The sequence below is a fragment of the Leuciscus leuciscus genome, assembly GCF_965113295.1.
Source record: "Leuciscus leuciscus genome assembly, chromosome: 7".
NCBI lineage: Eukaryota > Metazoa > Chordata > Actinopteri > Cypriniformes > Leuciscidae > Leuciscus > Leuciscus leuciscus.
The window spans coordinates 25,682,821-25,699,343 of NC_138731.1; the positions used below are offsets into that span (position 1 = coordinate 25,682,821).

A 16,523-nucleotide genomic window follows, 5' to 3' on the forward strand; every position below is an offset into this window, starting at 1 on the left:
CACTGTGGCAAAACTTTCATTACTTATTTTTATCACGTAAAGATTTTTTTTAAAACTATAATGGCCCTGAATTTCACATACTGGCTTAAGCATTCATACTGACTGTTCATGAGGGAATACTGAGAAAAAAGCAGCAGTTACACAGAGATGGCTAGACTTAACCGAACTGCCAGAAGATCGGGAAGCATTTTTATTTTCTTTCTCTTACTCTTCACATTCCTGTTTTTTCTCTTCTTCTTAAAGAAATCTATGCTTGATTTTTCTTTTATATTTTATCCTCTTTTCCAATCAGTTCAAGAGTCCATTCCATGGGCACTAAACAGCGAATCAAGCATGTCAAAAGTATCTTTGTATTCTGTGTGTTGGCCATTAGCTAGGCCGACGCCCTCAGGGCCATGGCTCTCCACTGGTTTCCTGTCCAGTTTCACTAGGGTGTTGAGATGTCCGTAGCCCACCTGGTATGTGACAGGGGGAGGGGGGAAGGGAAGGTTAAGAACAGAGTTGTGAGATGACACACACAGCTGAACAGATGAACAATGAGAGGAACTACCTGCACCGCCTTTGGAGCTTTTGTTCTTTTTGGAGTGGTGATTGTGGCTGGCGTCGGGGTTCACCCTCTTGCGTGAGGAACTGGAAGCTGAGCTCGCACCATCGCCAACAGGACCTAATGGGCTCCTAAGGGCCGAACTAGCTGCGGGTGCCTCGAGGACGCTCCTGCCATTGCCGCTATGTGTGTGTGTGTGCGAGTGGCCATGTTTGTGATGGTGACGATGGGCTGAGTGGTCTCTGTGTTTCTCCTTGCTCACAAGCGGGCTGGAATGTTTGCTCTTTGCAGCACCCTCATCTGAGGAGCTGTGCCGCTCAGAGGACACCTTTATTTTCATTTTTAGCTCCTCCTTACTTGATCCGCCTTTCTCGGTTTGGGAGGGGACAGGAAGACGCAGTTTTAAAGAGCTGCCTTTCTCGCGTTTGTCCAGGAGCTTGTCCTGCCCAGGGACAGGCAGTTTCATCTTCAGGGGCGAGGCAGTGGTGACTCCTGCTCCCTGCTGCCCGTGAGACAGTTGGGGTAAATGTTTGCGGTAATCTGTCTGTGTTGGAGCAACATAGACCTCAGTATCCACACTCTGCTGCTCTTGCCTGCGTTTCTGCACCGCCAGTTCAGCAGCGTGTTTCTCCCTGTACTTGTCCAGAGACATTTTCTGTGTGGGTGCTGCAGGTGGAGGATAGGTTGTTGCCTGGTGCTTGGCACCACCACTGGCCTTGTGTTCATGTTTGGCAGGGTTGATCTCTGTACTTTTGTCAGGCCGATGTGGGTGCATAGATGTGTGTGGAGGAAGTTGTTTGACAGAATACAGGTCTGAGCGTACTTGGTCCTGAGGCCAGTCACTGGGGGCGGTGTAAGTATAAGAGGTTCCCTGCATGCTGGCAATAGAATCAAGAGAAAGACTGCTGCTTGAGTTGCCTGGCAGGGTCACTGGGAAAGACGTGGAGGCTTTGGAGAATGCTGTATTTGTAGAGACCCCAGGAAGGGCATCCATCAAGGACAGATCCTGTGTTAACGAGGGTCCCGCTAAAGAGCTGCTATCTGAGCCCTGACCATCTGATTTGGGCTTCTTAGCCGCTTGTGTAGCCTAGAAATAAATATAGCAACTGTGTGTAATTTAACCACATTTAACAATGTAAAGACACCAAATGGATGATTTAGTCTAGCTGCTCACCCTCCAGTTACGAATCCTCTTTAACCTGCTAGGTGTCTTCTCCAGTATCTGCAGAAACTCGTGGGTCAGTTCTACAACAAAATTCAAATGACTATAAATGATGGGTGACTTACAAATAGGACAAAATGAGCCTTGTGTGGAAATTTAGGGGAATGTCCATTTACCATCAAGAAGTTCAAGTGTAACTAAGTTGTCCACATACTCCCACCAGTGCTTTCCATCAGTGGAAACGGGGATCTCCCAGTTGGACCACTTGCAAGCCAGGTGAATGCAAACACAGGCGATGACTGTGGGCTTGTACTGCAAGCAGAAGGTGGTGAGGTGCAGACTGCAAGAGCAGCACGTCATGGAGGAAGAAAAAAGACAACAAAGAAAGAGCACAAAATGATCAATTGCTGAAGAGATGGAATGCAATGTTGAACATCTAGAAAGTATTATTAAGGTTAAGAAAGCATTATAGGCACTAAGATGTTCCCCAATTCTGAGCAACATACTTCCAAAATTTGCTTGCACAGTTCGGAAACTACTTGATACAGCAGCATGCAATTTAGTCACATTTTACAATTTAGACATTAAAATAAAAGCATTTTTTCTCCAAATCTACTGTTCATATTTTGTGCCCTACAAAAAGGTACAAATCTGAATGGCAAAAGACAACATGAGTAGGGATGCTCTGATCAAGATTTGTTTTACATCCAATACTGATTGTAAGTTGAAAAAACAAAAACAAGTAGGCTTACTCAACATATCCATACAAGAATACACAGAAAGGCTTATGAGGAAATGGTCTACAAGGCCTACTGTCAGACTGCAGTCAGCCAATTCTGATCAGCAGTTGAACGATTGTAGCATACCTACATTTGAAGTTTAGAATAGCAGTAAAAAGTCTAAAAAAGATTTCATAAAATAAATTCTACTGAGGAATTAAAACTGTGCTAGCAAAAAAATAATAGGTTTGTTACTCATAATCAAGGGTAAATTGATACTACTGACATAAAACAGTACATTCAATAACAGGTGAAAAGGCCTGCAGTCAACAGAATTGTAGGGAACAGTGAAGCAAACAAGCATATGGTTACCATCCATATTTACCATAAGAAATGTAAACCCGTGTAATGAAAGGCATAAAGCTGTTTGGCCTCATTAAGTGCTTATTCTTTAATCTCTGTGAATTTGCCTATTCACTTTTTCTGCTATACTGATGCCAGAAGAAAAACTGCATCAATAGTCCCTAAAAAAGCCATGAAGAATCGTACATCTCAACCAACATGCTAACAATCTTTTTTTTTTTTTTTTTAAAGAAGTGTTTTACTGTCTTTTGAAAATGAATAACAATAAACTGAAGCCTCAGTCAAAGCTGGATGGTAACCTTGTGCTACAGAACAGAATCAATGTTTGGACATGGGGTGAGAGGAGCTTTTAAATCCTAATGCAACAAAGACAAACAAATTATGACTGCAACATTCATAAAATGCATTAGCTATCTGTGATAAAAACAATACAGCCTCTACTTTTATCTTAACAGAATAAAAAATTGAAGGAAAAACACACAAGGGAATAAAAATGATCGGATCATCCATCAACTGTCATTGGCCATATGAAACTGGGGCTGATTTATCAATTCAGTTAAAGTCCTCGTCCTTTGGTAACATGCTCTTGTTTGAGAACGTCCCTTTTATATGCAAACCGCGTGTTAAGCATATGCTGCTCTAGTCCCATGTTCAGACATCGCATATAGTGCTGCAGTATCCCTTTGCAAAAAATGGGAAAATACTAATGACAACTAACTAACTTAATGAAGACAATAAATAAACAATGAGGGGAAACACACACACAAAATCAAATTTGATTAAATTACAAGGAAGACTACACCCTTTAAGGACCTTGTGTTACACACCTAATATAGACCTTTTTTTTTTTTTTTTTTTACAGATTATAGGGTGTATACAAATACATAGCCACTGAAACAATTATTTCAATTTACAAATTCAAACAGGTCCTTAATGGGTTTGCTTGCATTAAAACAGATACATCACAATGGAAGCACAACAGATGTCTATCTCACAAATCAATTCAGGCATTGAATGACAAAAAATAAAATAAAAAATACTTCTAAATAGTTTGAATACGAAAGACCAAAACATGGTTTAATTATCACTTTGAGAATAACAAAATCATAAGAAAAAAACAAAGGGGTCTGGGTACTTACCGTGAGAACTTCTATGTAATGTTTACATCTGTGTAATCTTTAGCTGCTATTCAGGCTACCAAAGTGTCTTTTTTAGACAAATGCACTTCTGTAACCGAGCAAACGTGAGGTTCAAGAGCACCACTACACTTCACATTGTGCATTCAACCCCTCTGTGCCAACAATGATCCCTCGTACAATACACCGCACTGCAACCGGGGCCGGTGCCGCCGGACCCCCTCCCCACCCCGATCTGAGGGCATGTTTGAGAGGGGGGGCGTCCCAGTAGCCACCGGTGCAAGGAGGGTGTTGGACACTGGTAGGGTAACCTGCAGTAAAGGAAGCTATAGTGTGCAGTCACAGTGCAACAAATGAGGTTCTGGATAACAACCTGTTGGTAGCCATGAAATAGGAAGTCTGTGCCAGATCCTTGCTTGCTGTGAAAGTAAACAGAGAGAAAGAGAAAGGCAAAAGAGTGAGCAAAACTCTATATGCAAGTAAAAATGAGACCTAATTACACTCAAATCAGTGAGGTTTACCTCTCCATGAACTGCATGCTTAACCATAGTTCAAAAGCCAATAGTTCAGATTAATAGATTAAGTCAGCACTGTTTTATTTCTAATGGTGATTGCAGAGAGCATATGAAGTAAAGTCTATACCTCGGACTAGCTGGGAACATTTCACAACATCAGTGTGTGGATGTTCAATTGTTATTTCAAAGCCTGCAATATAAAGCACATGAATTTAATTCCTAACTGAATCACACAATTTTCAACACCTGTGGATCATGAAAGAATCATGCATTATTTAGAACAAAGCCTTTAAAACAATGCAGAATCATTGATACCCATGTGTCCTGTTGCAAAATAATCAGAATCAGAAGATACAAGATTAACTGAAAATCAATTTGATTTCATTGCAACAAAGCTTAAGATCATCATTCTGTCTTTAAATTTAGCCATGATGATACAACTTTTCAGTCAAAAACTGAGTGGAAATGCTTTTTTTAAAATTCAAACTATTTTTCAAAGGTGAACCACTGTCAGCAAGCCTCTAGTTCACTCTAATATTCAGTTCAAAGGAACCTCCTTCCATAGACTTACCTAAAGTCTGCAGCACTATGGTTTCAAGTATCACCAGCTCTTGAGCTTGCTGGAGGTATGCCTGAAGTTCAATAGACAATCATTACATGAGGCTTGTAATGTGTCTTTCTGTATCTTCATCCAATAAACAGAATTCTCTGCACTCCCAATTACAGGCAACACTAATTTTTTGCCGCACAATTTAACACTTTTTATAAATTAAGACCCTCAAGATATTTTCCTCATTCAAGGGAGATTTATGTCCTGGCACTGACACACTGGATGTCTAATGTCAGTGTCTCACTAGTCCATTTTCAGTTGTAAGCCTCATTTACATCATTGCTGGAGAATCAAAGGGAGTCTGTGAGTTTCACATGAACGGGAACGTAGAGAAATATCAGATGCATTTGTCCTCCTTAAATGGCTAGTTAGAGTAGTTAAAGGTATAGTTCACCCAAAAATTTAAATAGTGTCATAATTTACCCTATGTCGCTCCAAGCTTGTAAATATGGTCAAAAGAAAGCTCAAAAGTGCTTGCATGACAGGCAAGACCAAACCTCATTAATTCTCATGCATCAAGCAAACACGTTTGCGCTTCTCTTGACCATATTTGATGTGGTCTATTTATATGTGCTTACCAAACTCATATGTGAATAAAAGTAGGGCTGGGCGATAAAACGGTATCAGTATTTATCGACGGTACACCATTGTCGGTAACGATACAGCGCTCGATATTTTCATTAAAATGTGCGCGCATCGCCCATAGTCGCGCGACCACCACAAGCATTCAAATTTCTCCGTTATTAACTGTAGATCTCTATTCTCTATTATCTCTAGATCAAACAGAGCTGGCATGGAAACCAGGAGAAACATTGTGCCATGAATGAACTAGTTACAGGCTTTGAGTCCAAAGATCAGCAACATTCACCGTGGATTTAAAGGGATACTCCACCGTTTTTTCATATTAAACTATGTTATTCTCTTAACTAAGACGAGTTGATACATACCTCTCTCGTCTCAGTGCGTGCACTTAATCGCTCTGGCGCGCGGCGACACTTTGATAGCAGTTAGCTTAGCCCAGAATATTCAATGGTATCTAACAGCAATGAATTTAGAAGTGACCAAACACATCAACGTTTTCCCTATTTAAAAACAGTTACACGAGTAGTTATACGACCAAGTATGTTGACACAAAATAAAACTTTGGGGAATACTTCGACTCGGTGCAGTAAAAAGTCACGCCTGATCCTCTTCCTCTAACTTCTGTCAATAGTGGGAAGAGGATCAGGCGTGACTTTTTACTGCGCCCAGTCGAAGTATTCCCAAAAGTGCTATTCCGCCATACATTATAGTTATCCTTTTTAACCCGCTTAGTAATAGCCTGACTACGTCAGACTTCCTACTTCCGCTAATTTCATTTCGCTCCTGTAGTCAGTCTGAGATAGCAGCCTATCTTTCAGTTTTCCACCGGCCTGAAAACAGCCGGGCCAATCAACGAACAGAGGGCGGGCTGAGAGCCGTGACGTAGACGCTGATTGTACCGTGGATGCGTAGATTTACTTCACATAATCTGCAAAAGTCATTCACAGCCATGTTCACTCCGGTATTTCGCTCGATGGTTTAGTTTTTGCATCATACATGCGTTTACAGTGGAAGTTAGATGCGGCTGAGCATGCGCATAACACACGCCATAACCAGACGTTATGTGATTGGCTTACGGGTAACCAATGATTTTAAACTTCAGACAAGCGCCCCCCCGCGAGAGAGAAAACACTTCTCTATTATGTTATGCCAGACTCTGTATACGAAGCAAAGTGAAGTAGCAGAGTCTGGTATTACCAGGCTAGCTTAGTAAAGCGCCACGTTTTATTTTGTGTCAACATACTTGGTCGTATAACTACTCGTGTAACTGTTTTTAAATAGGGAAAACGTTGATGTGTTTGGTCACTTCTAAATTCATTGCTGTTAGATACCATTGAATATACTGGGCTAAGCTAAGTGCTATCAGAGTGTCGCCGCGCGCCAGAGCGATTAAGTGCACGCACTGAGATGAGAGAGGTATGTATCAACTCGTCTTAGTTAAGGGAATAACATAGTTTAATATGAAAAACGGTGGAGTATCCCTTTAATGTAGTAACTCTAACTGTTACCATGAGAGTTTGGCAGGAATAGTAAAATGCTTTCAAGTACGTCACATCTTTTTCCAGCACTCCAAAACTCAAATATTATAATATTTAAATGTTATTTTTAGAGATGAAACATTATTTGTTTATCCTTCAAAGATTACCCCCATTTGTAAAACTAAAAGTTTCAAGATGTAGGAAAACTCACACTGTTTTTTCTTTTAATAAATTTTTGTTTTGTTTTTTTAATCAAGGACATTTTTCTGGCATTTCTTTCTTTTTGCTGTATCGAAAACATACCGAACCGTGACACCACTGTGTCCTATAAAATCGAACCGAGAATTTTGTGAACCATTACACCCCTACTTTTTACAGATGTTGATCTACCTCAGTTTGCCTTGATTGTTCTACGTTTACACTTTTACATTGCACACATTTTGTAACATTTTATTTAAGTTCAAGAGTTTCTTTAACACTTACTTTTTTATCTTAATATAAGACATAAAGATGATATTTTTGTTTACATTTTATTTTGTTTTTAACTGCTAAAACTAATATAATTTGTTGTTTGCCTTTGTCCCCCCCCCAAAAAAAAACTGTGGTTTAAACTCAAACTTTTCTACGCCTTAAAAAAAAAAAGGTTATAAAAAATGTCAATAATTATCAATACCGAACAATATGAAACATTATATTGTGATACATTTTTTAGCTATATCGCACAGCCCTAAATAAAAGCATACATTAATTTGGTTCAGGGTGTAGCGTGAGTAAACGTTGACAGAATTTTTACTTTTGTTGAACTAACCCTTAATGTTAATTAATGGATGTGACATACATCTGATAAAAAAGTTAATACAAATAAAAAACATTTGACAGATGAGAAACCCATGATCAAAGTTGAGTTGTTTAAAGTTGACTAGTGAGACGCCTGATTCTGTAGCGACAGAATCTAAACACTCTTATGGAGGCAAGTGAATCGGAAATTATTCAGTATGATGAAAAGGTGGAGGAAATAAAATCAATAATAATACCCACGACTTACATTACTCTTTGTATCCAGTGGAGGCTCTTGTGGGTTTAAACACGCATGCGCTACTTTAATGACATGTTCGAGTTTCCGTGGTTGCTCTTCAACTTTTGCAGCCAGAAATAAAGTAGTTGGGGAGATGGTCTGTAGAGGAAAGAAAAGATTACATGGTCACGTTGAAAGATACAAGTCTACTTTAAAGGGTTATTTCCCCCTAAAATGAAAATGATATCATCAATTACTCACCCTCATTTTATTCCAAGCCTATAAAACTTTTAATTTCGAAACCCAAATGAAGACACTTTTAATGAAACCTGAGAGATTTCGGTCTCACCATTAAAAGTCCATTCACTCAAAATGTAGATGCAAAAGTTCATAAAGATATTGTAAAAGACGTCCATATGAATCGAGCGGATTAGTTTTCTGAAGAGACACAAATGCTTTATATGAACCGATTTAATAGGCTTTTATTCATAAAAACACTGATCAACGCACATAAAGCACATCAAATACGGTAAACGGAAGCTCAAACGTGTTTGCTTGACCTGCGGGAACCAATGAGACTTGTTCTCGCATGTTTTAGATGAATGGACTCAATGGAGGGACAGAAATCTCAACAGGTTATAATTATTAATGATCTTTATTTGTGTTTTAAAGATGAATAAAAGACTTACGGATTTGGATCGACACGATCAACATGAGTGTGAGTGACTGATGACAAAATGTTCATTTTAGGGTGTACTAATCCTTCAAGAACGATAAAAAAAATGTCATCACAGCTGGGTAGATCAGATATTACCAGTGTCTTTCACATGTTCATCGTGACACTTCATCTGCAGTTAACACATAATTATATGTTTCTATTCCATTTTAATTTTAAAATCTGCATTAACAGTTGCAATGCCAGCACTGTGGAAACATTCTTACACTCCAAATGAAATGAAACACAGAAGCTCATGAATATTCAAATGGTTAAAAAGGCTATTCAATGGATGCAGGCAGTGTGGATGGAAACACTTACATTTCTGTGGAATTTGGTGAAAGAGTGGTACATATAAAATCTGTGCATGTAAACAATGGCAGTATTTATTGTGAGTTGAGAACTGATTTTTAGAGTTAAGGAAAACGTAGGATTATGTAACTTCAGCCATTTACTTACAACTACGTATTCGTGTTTCGTATCGATACAAGGTGGTCGCAAAGCCAGCATATATATTTTTAACAAACACCGAAACAATCACATAATTTATATTTTGACAGGTTTAACGTTAGTAGTGCAGAGCGGCTGTAATATTTACGGTAACCGGCCTGCTCGCGTGCCATTGACATACGCGTGAGATGCGCGTGCTGCCGCGGGCATTAGCAACTAGAACATAAACACAAATCGAGTTACAACTAGCTTATTATCATGTTACGATTAGACAGACGTAGTTATAGCAAACTGGCCAACATGTTTGTACGTCAGTCATTTGTAGAACATTAACATTAATTAGCAACAACCTGCGCAAGACATTTGAGCGAGCTGCTAACATAACGAGGATAAACTGACAATCTCTAATAATTTCAGCCGAGGTCACAACTATTACATATATTCACGATAACCTGAAATGACAGATATTACAGGTGTGAAAGTAAAACAAACAGTCGCAGCGAGAGACACAAATGGGCCTTGCTGTTGAACAACGCGTATGAAGGATACACATTTAGTCTCTGGCCCATGTCCTGAATAAGATTCGCGGCTTGCTGTCGATAGGACAGCTCTCTGTCTGGCTCCACTCCGCAGCGACGGGACGGGGTGGTTTCGAGCTGCTCCCGGGTGAAAAACCATTTGGACGATGATCCCCGGCACGCCGCCATTACCGTCCAGCAAACGAACAGAGAGCGAGCGTCACGTATTTTCACATACGTCACGTCCTTGACGTACGTCTCAGAAAGCGTTGCTGCTGGGAACTGTAGTTTATTAGGCACAGCAACGTCATTAATAGTTATATAGTTTATATATGAAGAATGATGATGTCATGACTCATAGGTGTACACAAACTGGGTGGTTAAATAAATACCTTGAAAGACAGAAATGTTTTATCAAAAGCCTTTTTAGTGATTTATTCAAAGCAAACACCAGACTCCCTTTTTAAATGGTATCATCCTTTTGCATTTTGTATTACAGTTTTTCTTAATCTCTTTGTCACATTTTTTAAACAATTTTAACAATCTGTAAACTGTAAGTGCAATTGTTACAACTGTTGGCTGGAATATCACAACTCACAATATCACAATATTTTGTCCTGTCAGCAAACTCCACGCATATATATATATCTCCAAACTTGATTGGTTGGTTGAGAAGATTGTGATTCCATTTTATTGCAACGGCAGGCCATTTGCCAATTTAGCAAACATTATGTTATAAATATTTTTGGAATATAACATGTCTGACAGATTACTATCACGGAATGAATTATTTTGCATGTAATGGCTCACACGATGAAAGAATGTTAAGACGTTGTGAGGAGTTTGACAATTTCACTGAGAATCAACTCATCAGTTTTGATCAACAAGCCATGTGCATTTAGTCATTGTGCAAATTGTAGACAATTGTACTTACTCTTTTCTTTACACACGTGCCAAAACACATGCAATTTGTTCAAATCAATAAGAAATTCAAATCTGACATGAACAAGAAACTAATTGTTCAGAGATCTGAGATCAATATAATGTAAAATATTTTGTGGTTCAACATAATTTATTTAATAAATTTTATATTTCATAATTTAGTAATCATTTTAAAAGTAACCGCTAATTAATAATAAAAAAATAAAGAAATACGGAAAGAAAACAAGAAACTATATTTTTCTAGAGAAGTGTACTATGTATACACATCCTATACTGTAAATGTATTCTCAAGACTAGAATCCGTAAACATAATAAAAAAGACAGAAGGGTGTCATAGCCTAATAAAACACAAATCAATAAAAAATAAAGCAAATCAAGTAAGATTTAATTCATATGCGGAGTTTCACTTTTGTGCTGGGGGATTTATTATTTAATAAATGATTATAATAATAATAGGCCTAAAATAATGGAATTAAATAATTAAAGGATTAAGGGGATTTAAGGGAATAAATAAGCAAGAATGGTAAAAGTTCTAGGTCTAATTAGTTATTAAGCAATCAATTTAAACTATTTGAAAATAATATTTTATTTTAAAATGTGCACACATTCATTCCTATTCATATGTCTATGTCTTTCCAGCAACTCTTGTTGGGTTGTGACCGTGACGGTAAGACAGACCCGCCTTCTTTGATTTGATTGGCCATCTTGATCACTTTGACATTGATGTGCGCTGTTAGACACTGAGGCAGACCAACATTTTTACTTTAAAAACTGTCATCCTAACAACAAACAGCTTTACTCATTCTACACTAACATGATAAGATAAGACAAATAAAATGAGAAAATATGAATTCTATTTTTTTTTCATAGCTCAGACAAAATCATTTGCACTCCCAAACTCTGCCTATGGTTTAATTGTCATTTTCCAGACATCAATACAACTGATCAGTCACTCAAACTGTTTTCTTGACAGTCCTAAAAATTCCAGAGCATTCCCAGCAAGCAGTTTATCCTAAACAAAAGAGTAAAATAAAGATAAGCTATAAAATGACAAGCACTTGGATATTAGTATGCTCTACATGCACTTAATATTTATTAACTTCATCACAGTATTATTACCCAAACTGAATATTTTAGCAGCAACATAGAAGATCAATGTATTTGAAATCTGAAATAAAACCTAGTGTGTTCAGATAAATAGATAGAAGTTTCTTATACCTTTAGCAAACTATCAAACTCATCCATGGATTCAATCAATGCGCCTGGCTCCAGTTCCCCCAGTGGAAATGGGTAATCTGTTCCTAACATCACTTTATCCTGCAAAAAGCAGAAACCTTTATTAAAAACTAAAATAGCACATAAAAGAGTTCACTAACTTCACTTAGCCCATTGTTTTAACTCAACAGTATGGTGGTTGCTAGGGGATTTAGCATTACTGCTGGTATAAGAATTAAAATTACTACCTTTCCTATGACTTCCATGAGTAACTTCAGTGAAAGTGGGTCATGCACTAGAGAGTCAGTGTAGAAAGATCCTATGTATTTGCGTGGGTTGATTTTGTTGTCGACGGCACAAAGATCAGGGCGCACATTAAAGCCATGCTCAATTCGGCCAATGGTGTATGGAAAAGCACCACCTGGAACACAAAGTATGAACTATAACACCACATCCACACCACAAAAAACACACCTGTCTTTATAGCTCATGTACATGAAATCATGATTATCCAAACATAGCATGGATATTTTTACCTCCGTGAGCAAAGCAGACCTTAAGTTTGGGAAATCTTTCAAAAACACCTCCAAAAATCATGGAACAAACTGCCATTGTAGTTTCTGCTGGCATACCTGTCAGAAAGAAATGAAGTGGGGTCAAGCAATGACTGGGATATATACTAGTCTTCAATAAAACTGATTCAATAAAAATGATCACAATCTGCTATTAAATATAAAAAAACGTAGAATGCCCCATGTCAAGACACTCAATCAAACCCACCAACTAACCAAGGCAGCCAGTATTTTGCCATTCTGCCATCTGTCTGCATGTCCCACGGATGCACAAATATCGAGCAGTTGAGTTCCTCAGCGGCCTGTTGTAAGAGGCAAAATACTTTTAAAATGCCCTACACACACTGAGACACAACTGAATGACTACTTGACAAAAAAACAACAAAAAAAAGACACCAAATACTTTAGTGTGAATGTGGCATGTTCTACTAAAGGCAAATGCACTTACAGCATAGACAGGATATAGCTCTGGGGCATTGAGGTCCCATGTGTTTATATGGGAGCCAATTTGCACTCCAGGAAAGCCTAGCTGTTTCACACACCGTCTCATCTCTTGTACAGCTAGATCAGGGGCCTGCATGGGCAGAGTGCCCAGCCCAACAAAACGCTTTGGGTATCGCTTCACTGTAGCAGCCAGATCATCGTTCAGAATCCCACACAGGTCCAGTGTGTCGTGGGGTTTGGCCTTAAGAAATGCAGAGGAACATTAGACTGAAATAATCGACAAGCATCAAAAAGAATTTATAGTAGTACTGTAAAATAGGTAAATATGGGATTTTATGTAATCTAAGAGAAAAGTGTAATTGAAACTTTGAAAATTGATTGTTTGGTTCATTTTTACACTAATTCTTACCCAGTAGCTGAACATCACAGGCACAGTGGATAGGGCCTGTACTGTCACTCCTGAAAAAAAATGAAAACAAATCTCTGTAATAAATAAAACAATGAACTAAAGTTGAACTGTTCTGTAGATAAAGTAGAAATAAACGTGAATAAGAATTAAAATATATTTCTACGCACACACGCACAGACAGACAGATAGATAGATAGATAGATAGATAGACAGAGACAGACAGACAGACAAATAGATAGATAGACAGACAGACAAATAGATAGATAGACAGACAGACAGACAGACACATAGACAGACAAATAGATAGATAGATGATAGATAGATAGATAGATAGATAGATAGATAGATAGATAGATAGAACCGAAGTTGAACACTGCTTCACTCTTTACCATGTTTGTCCATATCCAGAATCCGAGCATCTGCATCCCAGCAGTTCTCCTGGATCACTCTGAACAATGTTCCATCCTTCATCATTTTAGCTTCTCCCTGGTACACAAAAACCCATGGTGTTTCTTTTAAGAAGAAATTTTCCACATCTGACATTTCTGTGAATTTCTGACACATTGCTACATGACAGTTAGTATTTTCAGCCACTTGGTGGCAGTGGAGAGCAAAGTCAAATTCACACAGTAATACAATGCAAAGGACTTTGGAATGAGAGGAGGTGAAAAGTTTCTGGCATGACAAGCACATTTTACATCAGGAATCAATGTTTATTTGCAGATCAAAGAATATGGATTTTCTTTGAATATGGAGTGTCATTCATTCAACCAAATACAGTTTATTTAAAAAGTTTTATTTTTGTTTTATTATCATTATTGCAGTCATTCGCTCTATATTGTTGTATGTTTATTAGTTTATAAGGCACAGTTGAAATGGTAAGATTTATTAAAGTCTATGTGTGTGTTTATGTGCAGCAGCCGCATTGTTGTGCTCAAGATGATGGGGTTTTATTCTGCTACTTTACTGAAGCTAAACCCCATGTGGAGCTCTACAGCTGCTCTTACAGGGAGCCCAGGGAAGGCATGATGTCCTCTTTTTCCACACACACACACACACACACACACACACACACACACACACACACACACACACACACACACACACACACACACACACACACACACACACACACACACACACACACACACACACACACACACACACACACACACACACACACACACACACACACACACACACACACACACACACAGATAATCTAAAAAATAAGTATTTTTTAAACAAAAGGTTTACAAAGAAAAGCAGTATTGCCTGATAAGGAATTCAAGCAAAAACTGGACTGCTTAATGAGCATTTTTTTCCCCCATTATGTCTGTTTATTCAGTTTTAAAATAGTTCTTCCTACTGCAACGTAGAACAGAATAAGTCTGAGTCGACCAGAAACCACCAGAGACACCAGCAGAAACGCAGTACAGAACAATCCAATTACTCTAAAGGCCTGCAGGTATGAGGCTGGCAGAAGTTTTAACATCCTCCTGCTCTGAGTGGAGGATCAGATCCGTCTCTGCTGCCCACTCATTCCTCATGGGGGTCGTAACATACTCTCACACACTCACAGGAAGAGCTCATGCCAGCTGGATCTATGGCCAAGCATGCAGAACCTTTTCCATCCAGCTGGTGTTCTTCCACTATCATCAGTGCAGGAAAACATTTGGTTTCACGTTTCAGAGCAGATTTTAAACTTACTTTGCAGTGATGGTGGAGTTGAATGAATCCATCATATCCATACCTCTGTGAAACATGAAATGTCAATATTGAATAATTTTATAATGTAATTTTATGCTATACAAATATTACACTTTTGCTATGGCAATAAATGATTGACTAAATAAATAAACTTGGCTTTGATTTGCTCGTTAAGACATGAGAAATGATTAATAGAATTCTTCCTTAGCTCGGTCAGATAAACAAGCAATAAAGGTCAGGGTTAGTGATCAAACCCTTTCATTAATGTTTAACAGATGCATACATATTATGAGTAAATCTGTGGCCGTGTCTTGTCGTGTCACTTTTAGTTTTGAAAAAACATTTTTAACATTAACATATAATCTAAAAATTGAAAAGCAGATGTCCTTTATATTTGGACATGCACACTTTGGTCTATATTAAATAAACTTTAATGTACAGCTGACCCAAACAGGAAGGAGCAAGGAAACTGGCAAGTGAAATCATTGAAAAAAATGACAAATAGCCTATGTTATAAGTCACTTAATCCTTGTTAACCCACTATGACCCATAACTAAAGATAACTTTCACACCTTATGCAACCTACCTGTTTCAGGTCGGGCCATTCCTTTGGTAAAATATGATTATGAATATCGATCTTCATTCTGCTGACATTAAGAGCTCAATTCTTAAGTCAGAAGTTTTGACAGGCTTGCAAACTGAATGTTCAATCCTCGTGCAGTTGTGAATGTTCAGCAGTGTGTGAAGTAGAAAACAAACATTCCCACCCCTGAGTCCGGTCTTTTGAAATGGCCCAATGAAAACCCCTGGAAGAAAGACACCAACCAACACCATTAGCTTTTTATAACTTGTGAATACATACAGTACATGTTATGTATTGTCTGAACAAATTCATGTTTGTAACTTATGCAATATGGCAAACTTTTACATAAAATAAAAAAGGTTAAGACAAATAAACAAACATTAAAAATAAGGTTTAAACATTTATAAGGAGAGGCTGCAGTCTGCAATAACCATTTCATGTCTGTTTCGAAAAATGTAGGGAATATGACTTTATCTAATAACTTTACATCCTGCACAACAGTGACCTCTAGCGGTTACTGGAGGTAGTACGTCAGAAGCTACTGGGCTGGCATTTATCTCGTATTCTTGCTGTTGAAAAAACTGCGCCTGTACCTGTTTTAGGGAAGAAAAAAATCCCGCATCCATTTAATCCAATACGTGTTCGGTCTACAAACTGCAGCGAGGACATCCTGAGAGGTTTGGTCACGAGTCTGTAAGAAAAAAGGTGGGCAGGGAGGGAAAGTAAGTTATAGTAATGTCGCTCAGGTCCACTATTTGCGACCCTGACTGTCCGTTGCTTGGTTACGTGCACAGCCGGGCGCTTTAACATTCTTTTTTTTTTTATTCCGTTTGGAGCTTTC

The 16,523-nt window shown here is 38.3% G+C and overlaps 2 protein-coding genes across 4 annotated transcripts; both read right to left on the bottom strand.

Moving 5' to 3' along the window:
* Positions 1-152: 152 nt before the first annotated feature.
* ccnt2a (cyclin T2a) lies at positions 153-10,036 on the bottom strand. Of its 3 annotated transcripts, XM_082174878.1 has the most exons (10): positions 9,839-10,035; positions 9,161-9,242; positions 8,155-8,283; positions 5,011-5,071; positions 4,567-4,629; positions 4,298-4,343; positions 1,883-2,046; positions 1,719-1,789; positions 551-1,631; positions 153-455 (listed from the first exon to the last, which is right to left on the bottom strand). In XM_082174878.1, exons 1-10 carry the CDS (start codon positions 9,994-9,996, stop codon positions 388-390), a joined length of 1,923 nt encoding a protein of 640 aa, XP_082031004.1. In that variant the 5' UTR covers positions 9,997-10,035; the 3' UTR covers positions 153-387. The 3 variants fall into 3 exon arrangements, 2 of the variants coding, with proteins under 2 accessions (XP_082031004.1, XP_082031003.1); XM_082174877.1 differs by having other exon boundaries at positions 153-1,631; XR_014207329.1 differs by lacking the exons at positions 153-455; positions 551-1,631; positions 1,719-1,789 and having other exon boundaries at positions 1,908-2,046; positions 3,928-4,343; positions 9,839-10,036.
* Positions 10,037-11,495: 1,459 nt separating this feature from the next.
* Positions 11,496-16,365, bottom strand: acmsd (aminocarboxymuconate semialdehyde decarboxylase). Its single transcript, XM_082174884.1, has 12 exons — positions 16,276-16,365; positions 15,686-15,905; positions 15,100-15,144; positions 13,779-13,875; positions 13,390-13,439; positions 12,985-13,221; positions 12,745-12,838; positions 12,501-12,596; positions 12,213-12,385; positions 11,968-12,066; positions 11,675-11,761; positions 11,496-11,642 (listed from the first exon to the last, which is right to left on the bottom strand). The coding sequence occupies exons 2-11, from the start codon at positions 15,740-15,742 to the stop codon at positions 11,699-11,701; spliced, it is 1,011 nt and encodes a 336-aa protein (XP_082031010.1). The 5' UTR covers positions 15,743-15,905; positions 16,276-16,365; the 3' UTR covers positions 11,496-11,642; positions 11,675-11,698.
* Positions 16,366-16,523: the final 158 nt, after the last annotated feature.